The sequence below is a fragment of the Oreochromis aureus genome, linkage group 5, assembly GCF_013358895.1.
Source record: "Oreochromis aureus strain Israel breed Guangdong linkage group 5, ZZ_aureus, whole genome shotgun sequence".
NCBI lineage: Eukaryota > Metazoa > Chordata > Actinopteri > Cichliformes > Cichlidae > Oreochromis > Oreochromis aureus.
This window is the reverse complement of record NC_052946.1, coordinates 21,523,226-21,544,820: the sequence shown is the minus strand read 5'-3', so window position 1 is coordinate 21,544,820 and position 21,595 is coordinate 21,523,226. Positions and strand designations below refer to the sequence as shown.

General features: G+C 37.5%; 1 protein-coding gene across 4 annotated transcripts in view; it reads right to left on the bottom strand.

The window, feature by feature from the left end:
• Nucleotides 1-4,770: 4,770 nt before the first annotated feature.
• Nucleotides 4,771-21,595, bottom strand: part of LOC116311349 (inter-alpha-trypsin inhibitor heavy chain H3-like) — a 39,508-nt gene continuing 22,683 nt past the window's right edge. For 2 of the 4 annotated variants that reach the window (XM_039612642.1, XM_039612643.1), the window contains exons 5-21: nucleotides 21,434-21,544; nucleotides 20,377-20,505; nucleotides 20,135-20,251; nucleotides 18,999-19,167; nucleotides 18,783-18,893; nucleotides 18,422-18,603; nucleotides 18,133-18,312; nucleotides 17,916-18,037; nucleotides 16,787-17,025; nucleotides 15,241-15,273; nucleotides 12,138-12,185; nucleotides 8,316-8,387; nucleotides 7,816-7,923; nucleotides 7,506-7,674; nucleotides 5,808-5,956; nucleotides 5,642-5,726; nucleotides 4,771-5,536 (exon numbers count right to left, since the gene is read on the bottom strand). In XM_039612642.1, coding sequence (XP_039468576.1) covers nucleotides 5,422-5,536; nucleotides 5,642-5,726; nucleotides 5,808-5,956; nucleotides 7,506-7,674; nucleotides 7,816-7,923; nucleotides 8,316-8,387; nucleotides 12,138-12,185; nucleotides 15,241-15,273; nucleotides 16,787-17,025; nucleotides 17,916-18,037; nucleotides 18,133-18,312; nucleotides 18,422-18,603; nucleotides 18,783-18,893; nucleotides 18,999-19,167; nucleotides 20,135-20,251; nucleotides 20,377-20,505; nucleotides 21,434-21,544 — 2,139 coding nt within the window. In that variant the 3' untranslated portion in view covers nucleotides 4,771-5,421. The remainder of the gene's footprint in view (nucleotides 5,537-5,641; nucleotides 5,727-5,807; nucleotides 5,957-7,505; nucleotides 7,675-7,815; nucleotides 7,924-8,315; nucleotides 8,388-12,137; nucleotides 12,186-15,240; nucleotides 15,274-16,786; nucleotides 17,026-17,915; nucleotides 18,038-18,132; nucleotides 18,313-18,421; nucleotides 18,604-18,782; nucleotides 18,894-18,998; nucleotides 19,168-20,134; nucleotides 20,252-20,376; nucleotides 20,506-21,433; nucleotides 21,545-21,595) is intronic. The other 2 variants (XM_039612641.1, XM_039612645.1) reach the window with 2 other exon arrangements.

The following is a 21,595-nucleotide window of genomic DNA, read 5'->3' as shown; positions in this document are numbered from 1 at the left end:
AAGACATTTTCCTTCATTTTACTCTGAGTTATTTAACTTATTTCACAGTTAAATGTGTGCAGCAGTGAATATAAATCTTTCTTTTACAGCTTAGCTTATAACAAAGAAAACGCTACTCTTGTTGGAGTAAAAAACCTTAGCAAATAGCACCAATCAGTGCAAAGATTAAAAAGACTGAAGAGACTGCTTAAACTTTTCTTTAAGAGTGAGATATGTCACTGTACATCACCCAGGTTGGACAGGTGTGGATAAGTGACCAACAAACTAAATAATGCCACACATCCTAAGGAGGAGAGGCCAGGGCAGTCCCCCCTATAAAAACAGGAAGGGTCCAGTCAACATAACATAACAACACACATAAAATAGCCTCTACACATTAAACAGAATATTTATGCTCACAGCATTCAAGTTAAAGTTGACAGATTATATGAGGCCGTATGTTATATAACATATATGTCATGGTTCTTTATTGTAAACCAAAGTCTAACTTTTTGTACCGTATACATTTTTCTTAATAAGTGATTTCACTTCTGCAAATTTTTGCTAATTTTACACTCCACTCATTAACATAGCTGCCTTTTCGGAAAAGCTGTGGCAGGGGTGCATGCTGGGAAATATATTTTTTTTATCTGAACTTGCTCTCAGTCATTTGTGCAAAATGTCCTTTAACCTGTTGGCATCAATTACGGAAGAGATAAGATAAGGGATACTGGAATATGTTGAAAGTAAGAAGATGAAAGACTACTCCTTCCCATTTAGTACTTTAGTTTTCTTTATATGCAGTTGTATTTTAGTCTGAGCATTATATACACATATAATGTTTTGGGAGACTATAAACAATGACCATAAGGTAATAATAACAGTAAAAATTATAATAATTTCTTTAGTAGTTGCCAGTGTTGGGTAAGTTACTTTAAATTAGTAACTTAGTTACATTACTAGTTACTTCTATCAAAAGTAACTCAGTTACTTCAAGTTATTCATTACTTTCAAAGTAACTAGTTACTAGGGAAAGTAACTTTGGTTTTACTCAGAATTCTCTTGTTAGTAGAAAGATGTAGGCAAGTCCAGACTGCAAATGAGCTGCATACAGGGCTGGACTGGTACAAAAAATCGGCCCATTTTGACTACAGAGCGGCCCACCATTATAGGAAAACCATAAAGCCTTTGAATGAAAACAAACGCTGTTGTGACAGTGATGTACACTGTCTTGTCATATATATGTATCAATCTAGAAATCGTTTGTTGTAAGATCCAGATAATTATTTGTTAAAAGCTAGATATTTTAAATGAGAATAAGAAAGAAAAGTATTTCTTTGTGCTCCCTTTTTCCTGTTAATGCCCTACCTGGCCCCCTGGGAAAACTTTGCTAGACCCGGCCCTGCACAGTTACCAGCTGTCAGCTACCTAAAAAACTCCTCCAGAGAGGAGTTAAACAGTTTGATGGCGTGTGGGACAAAGGAGTTTTTAAGTCTGTTGGTTCTTGTCTTTGGGAGAAGCAACCTGTCACTGAAGAGACTCCTCTCGTTGTTTATGGCCGTGTACAGAGGATGCCCAGCATTGTTCATAATGTCCAGCAGTTTCTTTAGTGTCCTTTTCTCTGCCACTGTCACCAGAGTGTCCAGCTTCATGCCGACAACAGAGCCAGCCTTCCCGATCAGTTTTTCCAGCCTGGATGAGTCCTTCTTTGCTGTGCTGCTCCCCCAGCACACCACAGCATAGAACAGTACTCCTGCAACCACCGACTGGTAAAACATCCTCAGGAGCCTTCTGCAGATGTTAAAAGATCTCAGCCTTCTGAGGAAGTACAGTCAGCTTTGGCCTTTTTTATACAGGTGCTCTGTGTTGCATGACCAGTCCAGTTTGTTGTCCACCCACAGCCCAAGGTACTTGTATGTATTGACCACCTCCACCTCCTCTCCCTCTGTATGAACTGGCAGTGGACCTGGTCTGGACCTCCCGAAGTCCACAACCAGTTCCTTGGTCTTTGAAGTGTTGAATTGCAGGTGGTTTGTGTGACTCCATGTGGCAAAGTTCCTCACCAGACTCCTTTACTCCTCTTCCTGATCATCCCAGATACACCCCATGATGGCCGTGTCGTCTGCAAACTTCTGAATGCACCTTCTCAAATTAATTCACTGCGTGTTGTGCCCCGAACTGGACTGGCACAAAAAAATCGGCCCAGGCATTTTGACTAGAGACCGGCCCACCAGGTATTATAGGAAAAGCCATAAAGCCTTTGAATGAAAACAAACGCTGTTGTGACAGTGATGTACGCTGTCGTGTTGGTATATGTATGATCTATATACATTTTACATGAGATAAAAACTTTGGTTGTAAGATTCAGATAATTATTTATTAAAAGCTAGACATTTTAAATGAGAATAAGAAAGAAAAGTATTTCTTTGTGCCCCCCTTTCCCTGTTAATGCCCTACCTGGCCCCCTGGCAAAACTTTGCTAGACCCGCCCCTGCACAGTTACCAGCTGTCAGCTACTTAGAAAAGGATCCTGGTGTTATTTATCTCTCAGAAACAGTTCATAACTTCCCTTCAACTCATTAATGTCACCTAAAATGTAAACCTGCTTCTCCATCACCTGTTCAGCTCTGATGATTCAGTAAGGACATCTCCTGGTTTCATCTTCATGTTTCCCTCTCACCAGATATCCAAACAATATCATGACCAGCAGCTTTTACAGCTGTGGCTCCAGCAAACATCAGCTGATAGTAGAAGGTAATATTAAATAAATTCTAACAACAGCTGATCAAGCTTAAACGTGCTGCTGTTGTTTAACGCGACCTCCGCTGGGTTCTTCTTTCTGGTGCAAAGTGGGCGATAAACAAACAAGAGAGAAAAGCCGATCAGCTGATCATTGATCAGTTTCATGATTAAGGTAGCAACAGGAGAGGGAGAGAATGAGAAAAGAAGAGACAGCTGCAGCGTAAAGACACAGAATAACTCCAGCTTTGTGTCTTTTTCATTGTAGCTGAAGTACGGGACAAATCGCGTTCCTTTTCACCTCAATACGAAACGCATAATATTTTCTCTGAATACGAGATGATTCCGTTTTTTACGGGACAGTTGGCAACTCTAATAACTAACCTTATGAATAAAATAAAGTTCATTATCAGTAACATCATAGCACCCACCCAGCAATATATAAACTCCATCATGCTAGCTAGTACGCAGTACGAGTTATTGTAACTGACTGTAAAAAGTCAGCATAACGAAAATAAACTACACACACCTTCGGCCCACCGAGTCCAGCTATGGCTGCATATGTGTTTAGTAGTAATTTCTTTTTGTAGAGGGCTAGCAAAACAACCATTTTCAAGGGCATTGCCATATTGGAATCCCGACTTCTCTGACAAGGCTAACCAGAATGCCAAACCAGAATTACTCGAGTGTGACATTATTCCCAGGTCCGTGTTCCGCTTTTCAAGGTAAGTCGAACGCAACACATGAAGTAACGAATAATGACCCTATCTAAATCCCAGTAACAATTAACGCGTTCCTGATTTTGGCATAATAACTAGTTACCGTGCTCGTTACCACAATAATAACATAGTTACTGTAACGCGTTACTTAATAACGCATTAGTCCCTACACTGGTAGTTGCAGTAGTAGAAGTAGTCATCATTTAAACCTGTGTTTGATTTTCCTATGACAGCCAGGCCTTTATTTGTTCATACGAGGTTGAAGCTCCAGCAACACATTATTACTGTGTTGACAAATGGATTACCAGAGCTTCAACCTCTATACTATTGGAAAGTGGGTGAAATTATACCAGAAATCTCCAATTCCACTGCATTTGTTTGCACACGTGGTCAGAGGCACGTCTAAATTTGATTGTAATTTTGTTTGTTCGTACAAAGAAAATCAACAACATCAAAATACTGATTGTTCCTCTTTTCTGACCTCTTTTTTTCATATTGAGATTTTGAACCAACATTTGGACTCATCACTTCATACCATATCATTTTCCCACTGATTTTCAGTCCACTTCTTATGTAATTTGGCATGATTGAACCTTTTCTTTCTCTTTCCATGTCTCACGAATGGCTTCTTGACAGCCACCCTTCCATTGAGACCGTTTCTGATGAGGCTTTAGTGAACAGGGCCAGATGCAGCTCTTCAGGACATGACTTTCAGATAGTGTTTATCTGCTGTAGATAGTCGTTTTAGGCCTGCCATTTCATTTTTGTCCACTACTTGTTGTGTTTCCCCCAGTGCTTTTAAGGACACACTGCACTGATATCCATTTTCAGCTAATAGCTCTTTGACAATCAGCTTGTTGGTGGAAAAATACTTTTCCCCACCTGTCACACTGTTATCATTGGCACCTTTTATAGATTCAACTAAAGAAATTGGCTGAAGTTATGTGTTTGTGCCACATGCTACTAGTAAGAAAGGTATTACAATTTACAAATGGGTTCTAAACTGGTCCATTGTTTGAGTTAGGTGCCTCCTTATGCAGGAATAGGTCAGTGTTAAGTGGCTATACAAAATATAATGCAAAGAAATGCTATAGCATTTCCTTGCAAATAGTCAAGTAATACTGGACATAAATGAGCAAAAAGGGAGCCAATGTCCAAAGGAAAACGTCAAAGAAACAAGGGTGGCTCAAGACTTTTGCACAGTAGCATAGCCATGGCATTTGACCTACTTCCTCCCAGTGGTTCATGGGAGGCGTGTTTTGAATTTATTGTACATCAACCTCCACAGCAGGAGGGGCTTACAGCTGTTGTACAGAAGAGCTCGCAAACAAGGTTAGGGAATAGTTTTGATTCTTTATTCATTCGCTTGATATCCATTCCTTAAACTGTTCTGAGGAAGTCATGAAATTATGCAATAAAAATAACAGCATTATATTTGTCAGAGTTCCTTGAATCAAGTCAGCCTCATTACATGTCATTTGCAGTTTGAGGCAAAAGACAAAACAGAAGAAATGTTTTAAAAAGTTTTCTCTCTCAATGTTGGGGTATTTAACCAGGATTCAGAAATATTTGAAATTGTTATTTATAAGCAAACCTTCTACAATCCAACTCTCTTCCAGATCAGCCAGCAAAGCTGATTGACATTTAGCTATAACAATATAATTACTGTAGTTTAAACTTATAAAATTTACATTTTTCAACGAATTTAAAAAATAAAGGTGTAGAAGTATGCCTATTATTGTCAACTCTATGCATTTGTGTCATTTTGGAGGCTATGTTAATGCCAGATGGTGGTAATCATAAATCCTGATTTATTTATATGTTATTTTTAATTGGTAATGCTGTCTGACACTAGATCCAGCACAATCACAGTTATATTTCTACATGTTGGAAACAGATGGAAAGAAAGTTTCCACAATATATGTTTTTGCCTTGTTTTCCTTTTAAATGAAAGATTTTTCAAATAAATCAACATATTTGCCAGTTAAAGCTGTGTAATGACAAATTGGGACAGTGGTCTCTGCAGGGCAGAGTCAGCAGACATGAGCCAACAGTTCATTGTGACAGGAGAAGTAAAGCTGTAGTCAACAACCATCTCCCTACAAAAGAAAGAATAAAGAGATCAGATATCTTTGTAGTAATGGCTGAATTCTAAAGCAAAACAAAAACAAAAACCTAAGTACAAAAAAGAAAAGAAAATGTACCCAGTAACGTCTGCCTCCTGGTTTTTAATCTTTAGTTTTCTGACAGGAGCTTGTTGTACCTCCTCATAAACTGCTGCCTCTACAGCTGGAAAGAGAGAGTGAAGCAACATTGAAAACCAATGCAGCAAGGATACACACACACACACACACACAGCTTTTCACTCACCTAAAAGTCCTTCAGCATTGTTGTCCAAGGGACGCTGTCTTAAAACTGGCCAAAGGAATTTTTGGCCATTCTTCTTATGAACTATGATGACCATTCGCATGTCACCAGTGGCAACGTCTATTTCGTTGTTGCGTACAATCACTGTCACACTGGAAAAACATGCAGTTACTCAACTTTTTTAAGGTGGTAAAGGTTCAAGGCGCCTGCATAGATCATGCTACTTGGATGAATTTAGCCTGCTCTGATTAAACAGTAGTGCAGTGCATAAAGTACAGGGCCTTTAATGTTAGCATTTTAGCACTTTCTTCCTTGAAGAGCTGTGATAGGAGCTGGAGTCTATTTCTGAGAGTTGTGGTACACCGTGGACTGCTCTTCAATCTGACACAGTGCTGGCTTGGTTTCTAATAAGTAAACACAAGTCTATAACTACATGTAAATCAATGGCATGTAGCCTACTTCAGCATAAAAAGTGAAGATTATATACACTTATATTTAAAACCTTTATGTTGCATATTGGTTTTATAAACATATCCTGTTACTAACCACTGCTTTAAATTAAAAAATAAAGACACTTATATATTGAGTCTTTCAACTCAGCGTGAGTCTGTAAACATAGTTTGTACATAAATTTTAATTGTTGGAATTCAACTTGTTATCAAAGACAGCTCCCACCCTGGTTTTGACCTGTTCAACCTGCTTCCCTCAGGGAAACGCTACAGATGCAACAGCACAAAGACTGATAGAGTCAAAAACAGTTTCTTCCCAAAAGCCATAACCACCCTGAACTCACACATGCACTGACAACACAGTTCCACCTCCCAATCCAAGCACTTCTTTCTATATAGAGACTACACAACTACCATCACTACTGTGCAATATTTAATTTACGTGCAATAAGCAACACAGCAAATATATAACCCTATTTCTTCCGCATTGTATATTTGTACAATTGATATTTTTTGTATACTGTTCATATGTATATAGTGCTGCAGAACTGTGCACCTCACCCCCCCTTTCTTTTCCCACATGTCTGCATTGAGAAGTAGATGCTCTGTATCTCATTGTACATGTGTACAGTGACAATAAAAGGCATTCTATTCTATTCTATTCCCCCACAAATAATGCAAAACCTGATAATACATATACATAAGTGGGACTGAAAATAAAGCTAGGTAAGAAAGCAGTACATCAACCAACAAAGTCATACTTTCTGTTCCGTAATATGTTATCTTCCTTTCCTTCTCTGAGCCAGCTAATCTCTGTTCTGTATGTTTAAAATCTCACAGCCTCTTATCATTTTGCCTTTTGGACTCCTTCATGTGACCCACCTCCTTCAATTGCGTTACCTCAACCACCATTAGCATGTTCTCTCCTAACATTGTCAGGACTCTGATCTGTTACAGTATATGGTCTAATAAATGTCTAATCACCAAATAGCTTATAATTCATACTCTTTCCTTCAAGGAATCTTACCAGTGCTTTCAAATGATATCTCCCTACTGAAATAACATCCCATGTGCCCAATAATCAATACAAAATAAAGAACAGGGGGTTCAGCCTCAGAGATGTCAACTAACTTGGACAGGTGCTGAGAGAGACAGTCTTCTCATGTAAATCTTGGTGACACAGGTGAATAAGGTCGCACATCTGTGCTTAATGCTGAGAGCATGAGTCTCGACCATGATAATACAACATTACCTTCCAGCTGTAAGGTGATCCTGTCCAGTGTAATATGTCACTGTCTGTCCATCTCGTACAGTGACCCAGTTGGTGTCGATCTCAACATGTTGGCTGTCACTGACGTGTATGAAAATTCTGCTGAAGCCTCCATTTGTAACTGAATCAAGCTCACCATTTACAGACAGTTCTAGAAGAAAAGAGAAATGCTCATCTTATACCACAAACTGGAGTTTTCATATGAAAATAACAATGGGAAGAAAAACAACAGTTTTTATTACACTGAAAAGAAAAAAAAAATATTAGGTTGGAAAAAGCTAACACTACTGACCCCTGCTGGGATGGTGAAGAAGTTTAAGGCGGACAGGTCCAATAACGTCAAAGCATAGTGGAACAGTCTGATTCTCAGCTTTTAGCAAAAACCTGTGGAGTACAGGAGCTAGAGATACAGAGGTACACAGTGTTAGAACATTTCTAGTGAATAGGAAATATTCACTCTTCTTTTCCAAAATGTGCTTTATAACCCCTGAGCCAGAAATCCAAAATATACACATATGTTCATACATACTATGGAGAGCCTGATTTATATAACATTTTAATCCTACAATTTAGTTTTTTTCTTTTCTGTTTTATGGTTTATGAAGAGATTTGAAAAAAAAAAGCCCATGTTTAGTTTCCTTCCAGAAAAAAGTATGTAATTTACATATCTGAGTACATCATGCCTCCTTTGGAACTTGAAATACAAAAAATGCAAATGAATAAAAGAAACCAAAACAAAATATTTTAATTTGAAAAAAAATCAACCTCAATTACATCAAGTCAATACAATACCATTAATGGCTTCCAGAGTGGTAGTATCAGGTGAAAGATGAACAACAGCAGGTTGGCCATCAGGGAGACCAACTGTAAATACATTTAAACAACACGAATTACATACACCAATATTTTAAATCTTTATGTTGCATATTGATTTAATAAACACACCCTGATAATAACCACTGCTTTAACACTAGAATTAGTGAGCCTTTTTTCCCCTGGTGCAAGTCCCTACTACTAGATTTACTAGCCCTGCGCAAATTTGCGTAAATTGCACCTGCAGCGTACAATACACCATGGTAGTTTCTATGTGCAATATTTCTCATATGCAATATTAGTTCTTGTCAATCCTTGTCACTACATTGCATGCCTGTCCATAAACATATATACACAGAGTTGTACATATATTTATATAGCCACACCTTACATAATATGCATAAAGTCTAGTTATACACACACATCTATATCTACATATATATATTTATATATATACATACATACATACATATACATACATACATACATGCACACACACGCACACACACACACACACACACAGATAGATATATATATGTGTGTGTGTGTATACACACACCAATATTTTTGAATACATTATACATTATATATTCTATATACAGACTACACAACTACCATCACTACTGTGCAATATTTAATTTACATACAATAACCCACACAGTAAATATATAACCCTATTATTTTTTCCCCCATTGTATATTTGTACATTTGATATTTTTGAATACTGTTCATATGTGATTTTTAGTTTAATCTCTGTCTCTCTTCCACAGCATGTCTTTATCCTGTTTTCCTTCTCTCACCCCAACCGGTCGCAGCAGATGGCCCCGCCCCTCCCTGAGCCTGGTTCTGCCGGAGGTTTCTTCCTGTTAAAAGGGAGTTTTTCCTTCCTACTGTTGCCAAAGTGCTTGCTCATAGGGGGTCATATGATTGTTGGGTTTTTCTCTGTATGTATTATTGTGCGATCTACTGTACAATATAAAGCGCCTTGAGGCGACTTCTGTTGTGATTTGGCGCTATATAAATAAAATTGAATTGAAATGTATATAGTGTTGCAGAACTGTGCACCCCCACCTTCTTTTTCCACATGTCTACATTGAGAAGTATCTCATTGTACATGTGTACAGAGACAATAAAAGGCATTCTATTCTATTCTGTTCTATGCTATTACTCCACAAATAATGCAAAACCTGATAATATATATAAATAAGTGGGACTGAAAATAAAGCTAGGTAGGAAAGCAGTACATCTACGAACAAAGTGATGTTTTCTGTTCCGTAATATATTATCTTAAAAATAAACCCTTAGGTAAAAAAGTCAGTCATTTTCTGTAAAAAATATTAGTGAAAAGCTCTGCAGCTGTGATTGCTTCACAGTGTTGGGCAAGTTACTTTGAAAAAGTAATTAATTATAGTTACTAGTTACTTCTTCAAAAACAGCAACTGAGTTAGTAACTGAATTACAAGATTCTAAAAGTAATTAATTACTTGAAAAGTAACTATTGCGTTAGTTTAAAAAAAAAAAAAAGTTTAACCCTCTGGGGTCCAGGGTATAATTGGCCATTTTAACCACTTTTGATTTTCCCTACATTTCACCTTTAAAAACTATTTACTTGCCTTGTTTGGTATCATTCTTTTCAGCACGACCTCACGTGTTTGAATTTACAGTTATGTTTTCATTAAGACATACTGTATTAACACAATTGATCTAAAATCAAACAAAAAAACATAAAATCTGAGTAGAAAAAGGTTAAACTTTAAATGCAAATATAAATTGTCAACTTTAAAATCATATGCACAAGTTTTGCAAACAACAAAGTCATTTGCAGCCATTTACCTTTTTTTTTTTTTTATAACCATTTCAAACTATTTACATAACAATCAGCTGTTCTGGATTCAATAAGATGCCACACAAATTATTTGTGCCACTCCAAAAAAATAATTTCTGTCCACTATAAAGGAGAACATCACAGCCTGATACCTGCAGGTCTCACAACAGCAGGTGTATCACTCCTGTTTTTTTACCTGGAGACAGCAGTCACCTCATTGTTCTGACACACAACACAAAACTATCCACAATACCACACACTAACTACACAAGACAACACATTAACTACACACTCCAAACACGCTAAACGTCACAAATCTCTCACATCTCAAAACTCGCTTTCTCTCTTTTTCCGCTGTCTTTCTCTCGCGCGTGCGCGGTCACTCCAAATGTCAAGTGGCCATATAATTTTTGATTGGTTGACATTGTACATTTTTTCACCATCACGAACGGGCTGTTTTTAGTTTAGTTTTTTTTAATTTTTTGGTCATAAGCAGAGAGTGCTTGCTAGCGCTGTCCTTAGACAGTAAACATGACGAAAGTATTCAGGAAAAAACACGGGTATATATTGTTTATCATGACTCTGGTTTTACGTGGCCTATCAACACAATTTAAAAACTGGTATATATCACCTTGTTGCTTTGTCATCTTAAAGTGGTCCTGTGATTGGTTTACCACGACTACTATACTCTTCCTCAGTCAAACAGCAGCACTCATGCGATTGTTTTGCCCCCTTAGCTTTTTGTCACGTCCCACGGCGTTCCTGAGGAACGCGAAAGGAGACCTTCGGCGTTCTTATGGTATGCGGCGGGTTATGGCTGAAATCCAGTGCAATGACGCTCCCGCGGTAATAGACGTTCCAGATTTAGGTGCTATTTAATGACGTTAAATAGCGTGTTTCTAAGCGATTTGAAGAAAAAGAGCGAACATGAGTAGATTGAGTCCAGACGGTTCTCATATTTTCTCATTTTTCCGAGGTCGTCATTTAGGAACGTGGTAGGTAGCCGAAAACGTAATATGTTGACGATTTGTCACCTAGCGTAAAATGTTAGGCGTGTTGGCCAAAAAGTGATCGTCTGCCAGAAAGTGATTGCAATCCGCGGGAGTGCGCGCAGCTGCTAAAAGCTTTAGCGCCCAGATTACTTACATAGACAGCTACTTCAGCTACAACTGATATAAGGTGCGGTAAGCTGAAGACAGCTTCAACCATCTGTTTGTTGAAAAATAGTAACGCGACCGCACCGCATTTTCTTGTTAGCAACGGTAATGGCGTTGTATTGATAGCAATAGTAATTAGTTAGATTACTCGTTACTGAAAAAAATAACGCCGTTAGTAACGCCATTACTTGTAGCGCTGTTATTCTCATCACTGTTGCTTCATCAGAAGAACAGATGTAAGGAAACCCAGTAAAATTATGAATTAAAACTGTACACACAGATTTTATGTCTTACTTTTATTTTTAGTTTAATTTCTAATTTTGTTTTTCAGTCATTAGAACAAATGAATTAGAGGTTAGGTCGGCTTCTTGAAGACTGAACATATATAGACAAAGAAAGACTTTTAAAAATTTGTCACAAACTAATTTAAAAATAAAAGTGACTGAATTAACTGAACGTAAATTAAAAAATTAATGAAGCCTAACATTTAACTAAACTAAAACTATTTTTCTGTTCAGGAATGAAAGTCAGTTATTTTAATTTGGCAAAAAGCTGCTATTACTATTATTACTATTACTATTATTTTCTGTTTTTTCATAAAACAGTAAATTTGAAAATTCACAAATAACAATAATGATATCTTCAAATTAAAATAATATTTTGAATAAATAGCTTGCACATACTGGTGGATTAATCATTCGAACCCCCAAAAAATAACACTTTTTTTTGGTAGTTAGTTACCAATACTGTTAATCAAGAGCAGCAGTTATATAAATGTTGCATTGGGTGATGGTCCAATACATTTGTTAAGCACTTTACCTGGTCCAGGGCGTCCTCTCTCTCCTTTGGGGGTGTGCTGTTGCATGACTAGAAATAAAGAGTAATGTTTAAGAATTTAATATCTGGTATTTTCTTCAAAAATTGTTTAAGAGTACTGTACAGTTGCCAATCTACCCAATCAATATGTCTGTGTAGGTTCTCGGTCATCCAGGTCATGTTGATCTAAGGGAATTGGAAGAAAAAGTGACTGGAGTTCTTTAAGTTTCTTGAAGACATCTTGAAGACATTTATCTGAGTAGTTTTTTCAGTTCTAAAACCAAATGGTGGAGAGTCCCAGGTATTTAAACCCTAGTGGAGGCCCCTTAAGAGGACTATTAATCATGTGACTCATCACATGAGCCAATGTGTGAAAAAGGCATAGGTCATTTTCACAAGAGGTTTTGGGTGAAACCATTGTGGGACCTTGCCTCACCTGACGCAAAATGTAAGTGGGGGTGAGTTGGGAAGGGATCTCAAAACTGGTTTGTAGGTGGCAGACAGCTGGTGTTGTAAGCAACCCCCTCTGTTCAAAGATGGTCATGCACATTAGACATAAATGGCTTCTTTTATTTCTCTTTCAGATTATCTGTCTTCTATTTCCAAAATGTGAACATTGCCATCCTTGACAGAGTGACCTTTGACCTTTAGATCCAGTTGTGTAGTCGAGTCTTGTTCTGTCCAGGTGGCTCTTCTATGTCATGTGTTTATAGTATGGCTGTTTGGATTCTATGATGTAGAGGTGTGGCTGGGTCTGAAGTGGACTGGGATGTCATGCTTGGTGAAAATTCTCATTTAGTTCTAGAACTGAAGACGTTTCTCAGATGAGAGGTGAAACATCTTCATGAAACTTAAAGAAGTCCATTTACTTAGCTCCTTAGACTACCATGACCTGGATGACTGAGAACCTACCCCGTTAGCCTTAGTAAAACTTTACCATATTGTCTGATAGTATTACAGGTACATTATCCCATTAATAAAGTGAAAAGAAAAACATTCTGAAAGGTCTTCACTTAAAAAGTATCCATAGAGGTTCTGAGGTTCTAAGCGTGCTCAGAAATGGCCCCAGTGGAAGGGTGGCTGTCAAGAAACAAGTTTTATGAAAGGGAAACAGAGAGGCAGACAACCATTCACACTCACATTCACACCTATGGACAATTTAGAATAATCAGTTTTTGGACTGTGGGAGGAACCTGAAGAGAATCCAAATAAACATGAGCAGAACCTACAAAGAGAAGAGAAGAACATCCACAGGATGCTCTAGCTGTGAGGCAGCAGTGCTGCCTAGCAAAATATACCGGTGCTTTATTTCGGTGCTTCTTTTTACTGAGATGTCATACACTTTGGATTCTAGCCAATCATTTTACCTTTGCAAGCGTAGTAGGCGGGCCCAGGTACGTACGTTCTTTTAGAGCAGAGCTACAGATTAAAAACACCCAAGGCGAAGCGGTCAAAAGTCTGGCTGTACTTCACAGCAAAAGATGCAAACTCAGCAGCCTGCAACAAGTGCTTTAAGCTGATACTGTGATTCTGTGCAAAGGAGGTAACTCCTCGAATCTGATGAAACACCTGGCGACGCATAGCGTTTCTTTTAAAAGCCGAGAAATGCGCCGTATTTGATAGCTTGCTGCGAGACCTCACACTGAGCACATCTACTGCGGGTGTGGTGCCTGTTATCGGACCCGGAGTTAGCAACCAGAGGTGCTAGGATGGCAGCAAGGTGCTTAGAAATGTTGCAAGTGGTTTCTGTGGCTTTGATGAGGTCCACTATGGGCAACTGTTGAGGAGAAATGGCAAAATTGGCTAGCACTTTCTTTTCAGGTTCACTGAGATTCCGGTCTGAAAAGTTCTTCACCCATTTTTCCTGACTGTCCTCAGGTGTGTGTTCTTCTCTGTGTTGTGTAGGTTCTGACTGAGAAGTGAATGTTTTTGATAGTGTTGAATTTCCTGCTTTGTCTTTTGTTTCCTTTAGAGTGTTGGGCCCGCTGAGCTTTGTCCACAAACTTGTGAACCTCTTCTAAAATAGCAGAGGGTAAAAGTTTTTTCAGTTCCTGCAGAGTCTGGCTAATCTTGTTCTGGCATCAACAGTGAAACGGACCTGTCTTATCCTTTCATGATGCGATATTAGGTACCGGTATCGGTCGGATACTGACCTAAATTACTGGATCGGATATCGGAGAGAAAAAAAACTGTAATCTGATCCATTAAATATCACAAAAGCAGCTCACAAAACTAAACGACATACCGTAACCCAGCTCATAACCTTAGCACGTCGGAGGAGTATGCGTCTTGTGATAAAGCGGCTGTGGCGTGCGAGACCTGTCGGCAGTCTGGTTGAGCAGTTGAAGCCTCGCTACGTGGTTCCAAACCGGCATTTAATCTCCGAGAAAGTTATCCCAGAGAAGTAAAGCAAGTGTGTAAGTTCATCTCTGAATGTTTGTAAAGCATTCCCACTTTAAGCTTAACAACCGATATATGCAGCGACAGCCTCTCATTCTTTCCCTCTCCTGCTGCTACTTCAATCATGAAACTGATCAATGATCAGCTGATCGGCTTTTCTGTCGTGAGTCCGTCTCTCTTGTTTGCTTTTGGCCCAATTTTCGCCAGAAAGAGGAAACCAACGGCTAAACAACAGCAGCACGTTTAAGCTTGATAAGCTGTTGTTAGAATTTATTTAATATTACTTTCTACACCAGGATCCTTTTCTAGGTAGCTGACAGCTGGTAACTGTGCAGGGGTGGGTCTAGCAAAGTTTTGTCAGGGGGCCAGATAGGGCATTAACAGGGAAAGGGGGGCACAAAGAAATACTTTTCTTTCTAATTGTCTAGCTTTTAATAAATAATTATCTGAATCTTACAACCAAAGTTTTCATCTGATGTAAAATGTATAGAAATCCATTATTGTATATAGGTACTATATATATTTTTTGCATACAGGTATAACAGAATAGCTTTAGTTTAGTTTAGTTTTTTAAACTTGAGTATGAACTTATACAAAATGCAGCAAGATATTTTAAAAAAGCATTTTATTGATTGAGGTTGTCATAATTCATGCATGAAAGGGTTAATATAGTTAATTTATTTAGTACAAACTTAAGCACTCATACCTTGATGGCCAAAACTGTGTACGTTTGGGAATCCTACAAAAACAAATTCATAACATGAAATTATGAAACATGTTCATTTATATATAATACTTAACTAGCCAAAATAAAGCAATAAACAAGGTCCATTTTTCTTGTCAGTTCAAATATGTTTTTCATTCAGTTCAGTGCAATTCAAGTTCATGTATATAGCAACAACAGTGGGTAAAGACTAGGGATGGACCAATCCAATATTACGTTAGCGGTAGCGGTCCAATACTGACCTAAATTACTGGATCAGATATCGGAGAGAAATAAAAAATGTAATCCGATCCATTAAATATCACAAAAGCACCTCGCAAAACTTGTGACATGGCGTAACTCAGCTCATAACCTTAGCACGCCGGAGCAGTATGTATCACGTGATAGAGCGTCTGTGGTGTGCGAGACCTCTCGGCGGTCTGGTTGAGCATTTGGAGCCTCACTACCAAACCGGCATTTCATCTCCGACAAAGTTATCCCAGAGAGAAATAAAGCAAGTGTGTAAGTTCATCTCTGAATGTTTGTAAAGCATTCCCACTTTAAGCTTAATAACCGATATATGGAGCGACTGTCTCGTCTCTCTCCCTCCCTCTCCTGTTGCTACTTCAATCATGAAACTGATTAATGATCTTTTCGATCGGCATGGTGTGGAGACAAAAATTAAAAAAAAAAAAAAAAAAAAAAAGGATCACTGTACCTGCTTCTAAATCAAACAAGTCAGCGTCCCATGGTCCTCAAGAGAAAAAGGCAGTCATTAATTCTTAAACAGCCAAAGCAGTTATTTTGCTAAACCTCTTGAATTGAAGCTGAAAGTCTGCACTTTAGCCATAATCCACTGTGGCAGGGTGTGGAGACAATTTCTTTTTTAAAAAGGATCACTGGTTAAGTGGAAGAAGATGGATGGATAGACGGGTCACTGACAAACACCTATGAACCTAACTGTATCAGTTGTGTCAGACGTGTCAGTGGCTAAGATGTACTCATGTATTGAGCCATGCGTATGGCTCAATACATGAGTGGCGCCCAGAAAGGAATTGGCAGAAACACCGCAGGGGCAAAAGAACAGCTACTGGTAGATAGAGAAGTCACATGAGACTGAAAGACCAGACTGAAACAGCACAAGTCACTGTTAAGTGCAGGATTAACCGAGGAGAAGCTCTGTGTCCACTGCTGTTCTGCATCGTCCTGAACCCCCTCAGCTGGATGATTAACAAGACTGGCTACAGATACCAACAACGAAATAGAGCAATTATCAGCCACGTCCTCTACATACAAGCTCTACTGTACTAATCTCCTAAAAGCGCATTAATTAAATATTAAATAATAACTGGTTCTCTTTCATGTGGTCACAAATGAAAAACAAACAAATGAATTCATTCATTTGAATTATGTTCATACAGTCTTAATGCACCTCATGTCACATGATTTAACTTTAATTTTAATATGAGAGAATTTTAATATCGGAATGATGAAAGACTATTTAAATATCTAAATAGGTGATGGTCAAATGTGAGTTTGTGTTACTCACCAGGCAAGTCAGGGCGAAGTCTCCTTGCACCAGTAGGTTGTCTTAAAATGGAATAGCCTCTGGAGGGCGGCCTTGTCTGTGATCTTTCACCTTCCTTTGGTTTATGAAGCACATCAGTGGTCTCTCCCAGGGGCTTTGTGACCACCATGGATGTGAGAGGGGTCACAAAACTGTACTTCAGTGACAGCTCCAAAGCCTCCTTCTTCACTTTCTCTTTCTCAGGTCCAGATAACTGAAGTCTGTGTCACAATATATTAAATATATATGATGGTTGACTTACAAGTGGATTATGATTAAATCATTTGTTTTTTAATTAATTAATTGAATTTGAAAATATCCCTAGGAAGTCTCTAATATTTTAAAGGCACTGCTGTATGGGACACATCTTTAGAATCCTGAAAGATAATGCTCATTAAAAACATAGGTAAAATAGATCAAATAATATATTATCTGCTGCAAGATAAACTGGAGAACTGATATCAGAACAGTTGTGGCACCAGTGGGTTCAGGGATTGTTTTGAACTCATTGGTGCTGCTTTGGCTTTCATTATAGACTGTTAACTTGTTTGTTTGGTTTTTTTTACAAAGTTGACAGTTGTGTGAGTGTCATCAGTGTTATGTATTGGTGAACATAGAAAACTTGAGAATCAGATTAAAAATCCTTTAATATACAAAATGAGTTCAGAACCACTGAAGACATTTTAAAATGCCGTTATTAGTTTTTAAAATCTCATCAAACATTTGCTTTCCAATAAACTGACGCTAAAATAGCAATATGAATCGTGTTTTTTTTTTCCTAACAACTGACAGCAGGTGTTTTAAATCAACTGGTACCTTCAAGACTGGAATAAAATATGAATTAATTAATTAAAAAAAAAAAAGAAAATGGATGGATAGATAGATAGATAGATAGATAGATAGATAGATAGATAGATAGATAGATAATATTTTTTATTTAAAGATGTTATTTCAAGCTCAGTGAAATTATGTAGTTTTTTTTTCAATGTGTTCACTTTGCTGTGCTTTCAGTAATTAATTAATTTAACAGAAAAAAATATGTCTTCACATTTTTGAAAGCAGTAGTTTTGAAAATTATCACATGAGGAAATATGACATATATTATACTCACTCTTTGTCTAGAAGCTGTTTAACTGTGAGGTACGCCCAAACCCTCTGGATACGGTCATCAGACACTGTTTGAGTGGATTCCACGGTTTCATTTGGATTAGAGAATATTATTCTTCTATTACTCTGTCACAATTCAAATGCAATGTAATGTCAATATACATACAGGGAAAGCAGTTTAAGAAAATTACAAGTGATGAGTACTGTAACTCTCTCTTTACCGAAATGGCCACAACTTGAGGGGTGAAGGTTTCAATGTTATTATCTGTGATCTCACCGGCCACCACAATCTCAGAACCATTATAATACTGACTGAAGTTAGTCTGGGTTAGATTGGTCCCACCCACATAGATCATTGTCACATCTGTTAATAGAGGTGTGGCCACCTCTTCATAGAAACCCTGTTGACATACAATGTGGACATTATACAAACTATTCTTGTTTTTTCTTTCCATCTTCCTGGATTTTTACATCGTATCACAAAAGTATTTACTGTATAAGGAAAATTACCTTCAGCTGTAAATCAGCATCAGAGTCGTCATATATCCGCCGTGCCACACCGTTATTTTGCAGCGACATTTTCTCAAGGAACTTAAAATCAACATCAAAACCAAAACCAAGACAGTACAGTGGGAATTTGCCTGCAATAGCCTGTCTTACATTTGACTGAATATTCTCCAGGTTTGTCACCCCTGAAAAGACACAAGATATACCCAGATGAGGTCAGATATAACAGTTTCAATAATACTAAAAACCACTTGATAAAAAACCTTGAAACATATAACTAAATTAGATACAGTGTGTAATCATAAATATCACTATTTCTTGAAGCATTCTTGAACATTTATATAAATGTGTGCTTTATTATAACCTGAGGTTGGGTCTCCATCTGTGAGAAGTATCAGAATAGATGCTGAACCTTCTCTGCTATGATCATTCAGCATACGTGCTCCTTGCAACACTGCTTCATTTATATCTGTGGCTGAAATTCAACAACAACGACAACAACAACACAAAGTTTCATTCCTAACAGTTTCCTGTCAACTGTCCATATTCCAAAATATACATGTTTACTGCAAATTCTCACATCCTCTAGCTTGTATATTGCTTGCAAAGTTTTTGGCGCTTTCCAGGTTTTTGCTGTTGGCCTGAACGAGTTCTCGCTTCCAGTGAAAAATGTTGCCATCAAAAGTGATCAGACCAAAGTGATCATCTTCTGCCAGATCATTCAAAATGTGGATTAATGCGGTCCTAGTCTGTTCAAAAAACATATTACATATTTAAACTTTTCCTGATTTCTTATTTTTTGCATATATGTCACAGTTACATGTTAAAGACCATTAATTTAATTTTAATATTAGGCAAAGATGACCCAATTAAATGCAAAATTCATTTTTTAAATGATCATGATTTAAATAAAAGTAAATCAAAACATAACCATATGTATCTGTTTCCATGTGTGAAAGTAATTGCCAACCTCCTAATTAAATGTTCATGAATTAACTAAGATTAACCACATCTTTTGGAAAGGTGATTTCCACACCCAGGCCTGATTACTGCCTGACCTATTGAATCAAGAAGCACTTTAAATAGAGCCTGTCTGACAAAGTGAAGCAGGCTAACAAATATCAACAAATAACACATCGTGCCTTAAATGAACAAAACTTAAGAACAGCTGAGAAAAAAGTTACTGACTCAAGCACACTCAGATTATGCAGCTCGGCATCCAAAACACACCAGCAAGTTCACCTCTGAATAACTGAAAATATAAATAAATAAGTAAAATAAATAAAAAAGGGTGTTTCGGAGTGGCTTAATCCAGGTCAGGACTTAAATCCTGTTAAGATGCTTTGGCATAGCCTGAAACTGACCATTGTAAACCATCAAGTTGGCAGGCAGAATTCTGCAAAGAAGAATGGTCCAAACCAATGTGAAAGACTGATTCCCAGTTATCTGAAAAACTTGATTATACTTCTTGCTGCCAAGGTTGGCAAAACCAATTCTTAGGTTTAGCGAGCAATTACTTTCTCCACAGAGAGCTGGTAGGTCTGGAATTTTTTTAACCCATAATATATAAAATCAACATCATTTTAAAAAAGTATTTTGTATTTACTTGGGTTATCATTATCTAATATTAAAATCACATAAATCTAAAGCATGTTGGTGTGATAAAGATGCAAAAATTAGGGAGGGGGGCAAATAAAGACCCATCAAATAATTTACCTGGAGAATTTTTCTGCCACGCATTGATCCACTCTGATCAATAACAAAGACAACATTTTTTGGTATTCGAGGAAGATCAGATGGAGCAAAGTGATGAACAAAGTACCCGTCAGATTTCTAAGGAGCAGTGAGAAGAAGGTTCTTTGGTCAAAAGATAATTAAAGGAGCAGAAAGATATAATATTAATTCAACAAACTTTTTTTTTCTCTTTGTGTGTACATTGATAATTGACCAGGTTTTACCTTGATGTGTCCCAGTCCATTGTCCCTGTTGACATCATAAACAATAACTAGATCTCCATTCATACCCTGATCACTACAGCTGTCACACATCTTCTGTTGGTCAACTGTTGGATAGAAATACACCCACGCCTGGAAACAGAATGATTTAATTCTTTACACTCATGATAGAAAGAGAGGTCAGTGATTTTAATTTCTGTTTACTTGATCAAAAAACTGTATCCTTTGCTTCCAAACCTTTGACTGCATTAATCTGAAAGGCGAGAATGTACAAGCTGAATTTCAAAATATTCTGCACCATGTGTAAGATCGTAATATAAACAAAACTTGCAAACAACTTAAAGCAGCAGCTTAAAATTCAGTTTTTGTTTCTTTATTATCTTAAACATGTCAGGGACACCAAAAGTGTTGAAATCAAGCGTTTAAAATAGCTCAGTCAACACTAATTATACTACAAATTATTTGCAATAGGTCAGTGACATGACTGGGCATAAAAAGAGGGGCTGTGAATTTCAAAGATAGAGTCTCACCACTTTCTCAAAGACTGTCTAGGAAACTAGACAGTTATAATATGATAGATTAAAAGATTCAGAATATAGAGACATATTGTTTTCACTCAAGGACCAAATGTTTGAATCAATATTTTATCATTGTTCATTCAGTTGGCACTACATCTAAAACAGACACAAGTAGTAGCAATCACTGCATGAGCTCAGGAACACCTGAGAAAACCATTGTCAGCTAATATGGTTTGTTGCTGAATCCACAAATGAAAAGAAAAAAAAAATCAACAGGATTGTGAAACACTTTTTCCTTTAGGCCTAAGCTTTTTTGAATGTGGACTGAGGTGATAAGAAATGCAACTCCCATGTACACATGGCATGGATAACTTGTGTATTTGTATATTTCTGTGTAGCTTCCACCATTTAATCCTTGCCTCTGCCATCACTCGCTTCCTCTTCCTGATTTTCAAAGGCATCCTACAACCTACCATCCTATGCTGATAGTATCTCAGTTTCACTTAATGTTTTGCAAAACTGACATTTCCAATATACTGTACCTCTTTATCTATGTGAGTTTTAGTGATGGCATTAGCGAGGGCTTTGGTGCTCAGGCCTCCTTTCACATTGATGAAACTGATGCCAGCTTCCTCATGAATGTGCACATCCACCTGGTATTAAGTACAGTAAATATAAGATCTAGTCATGGCTTACCTCAGCAT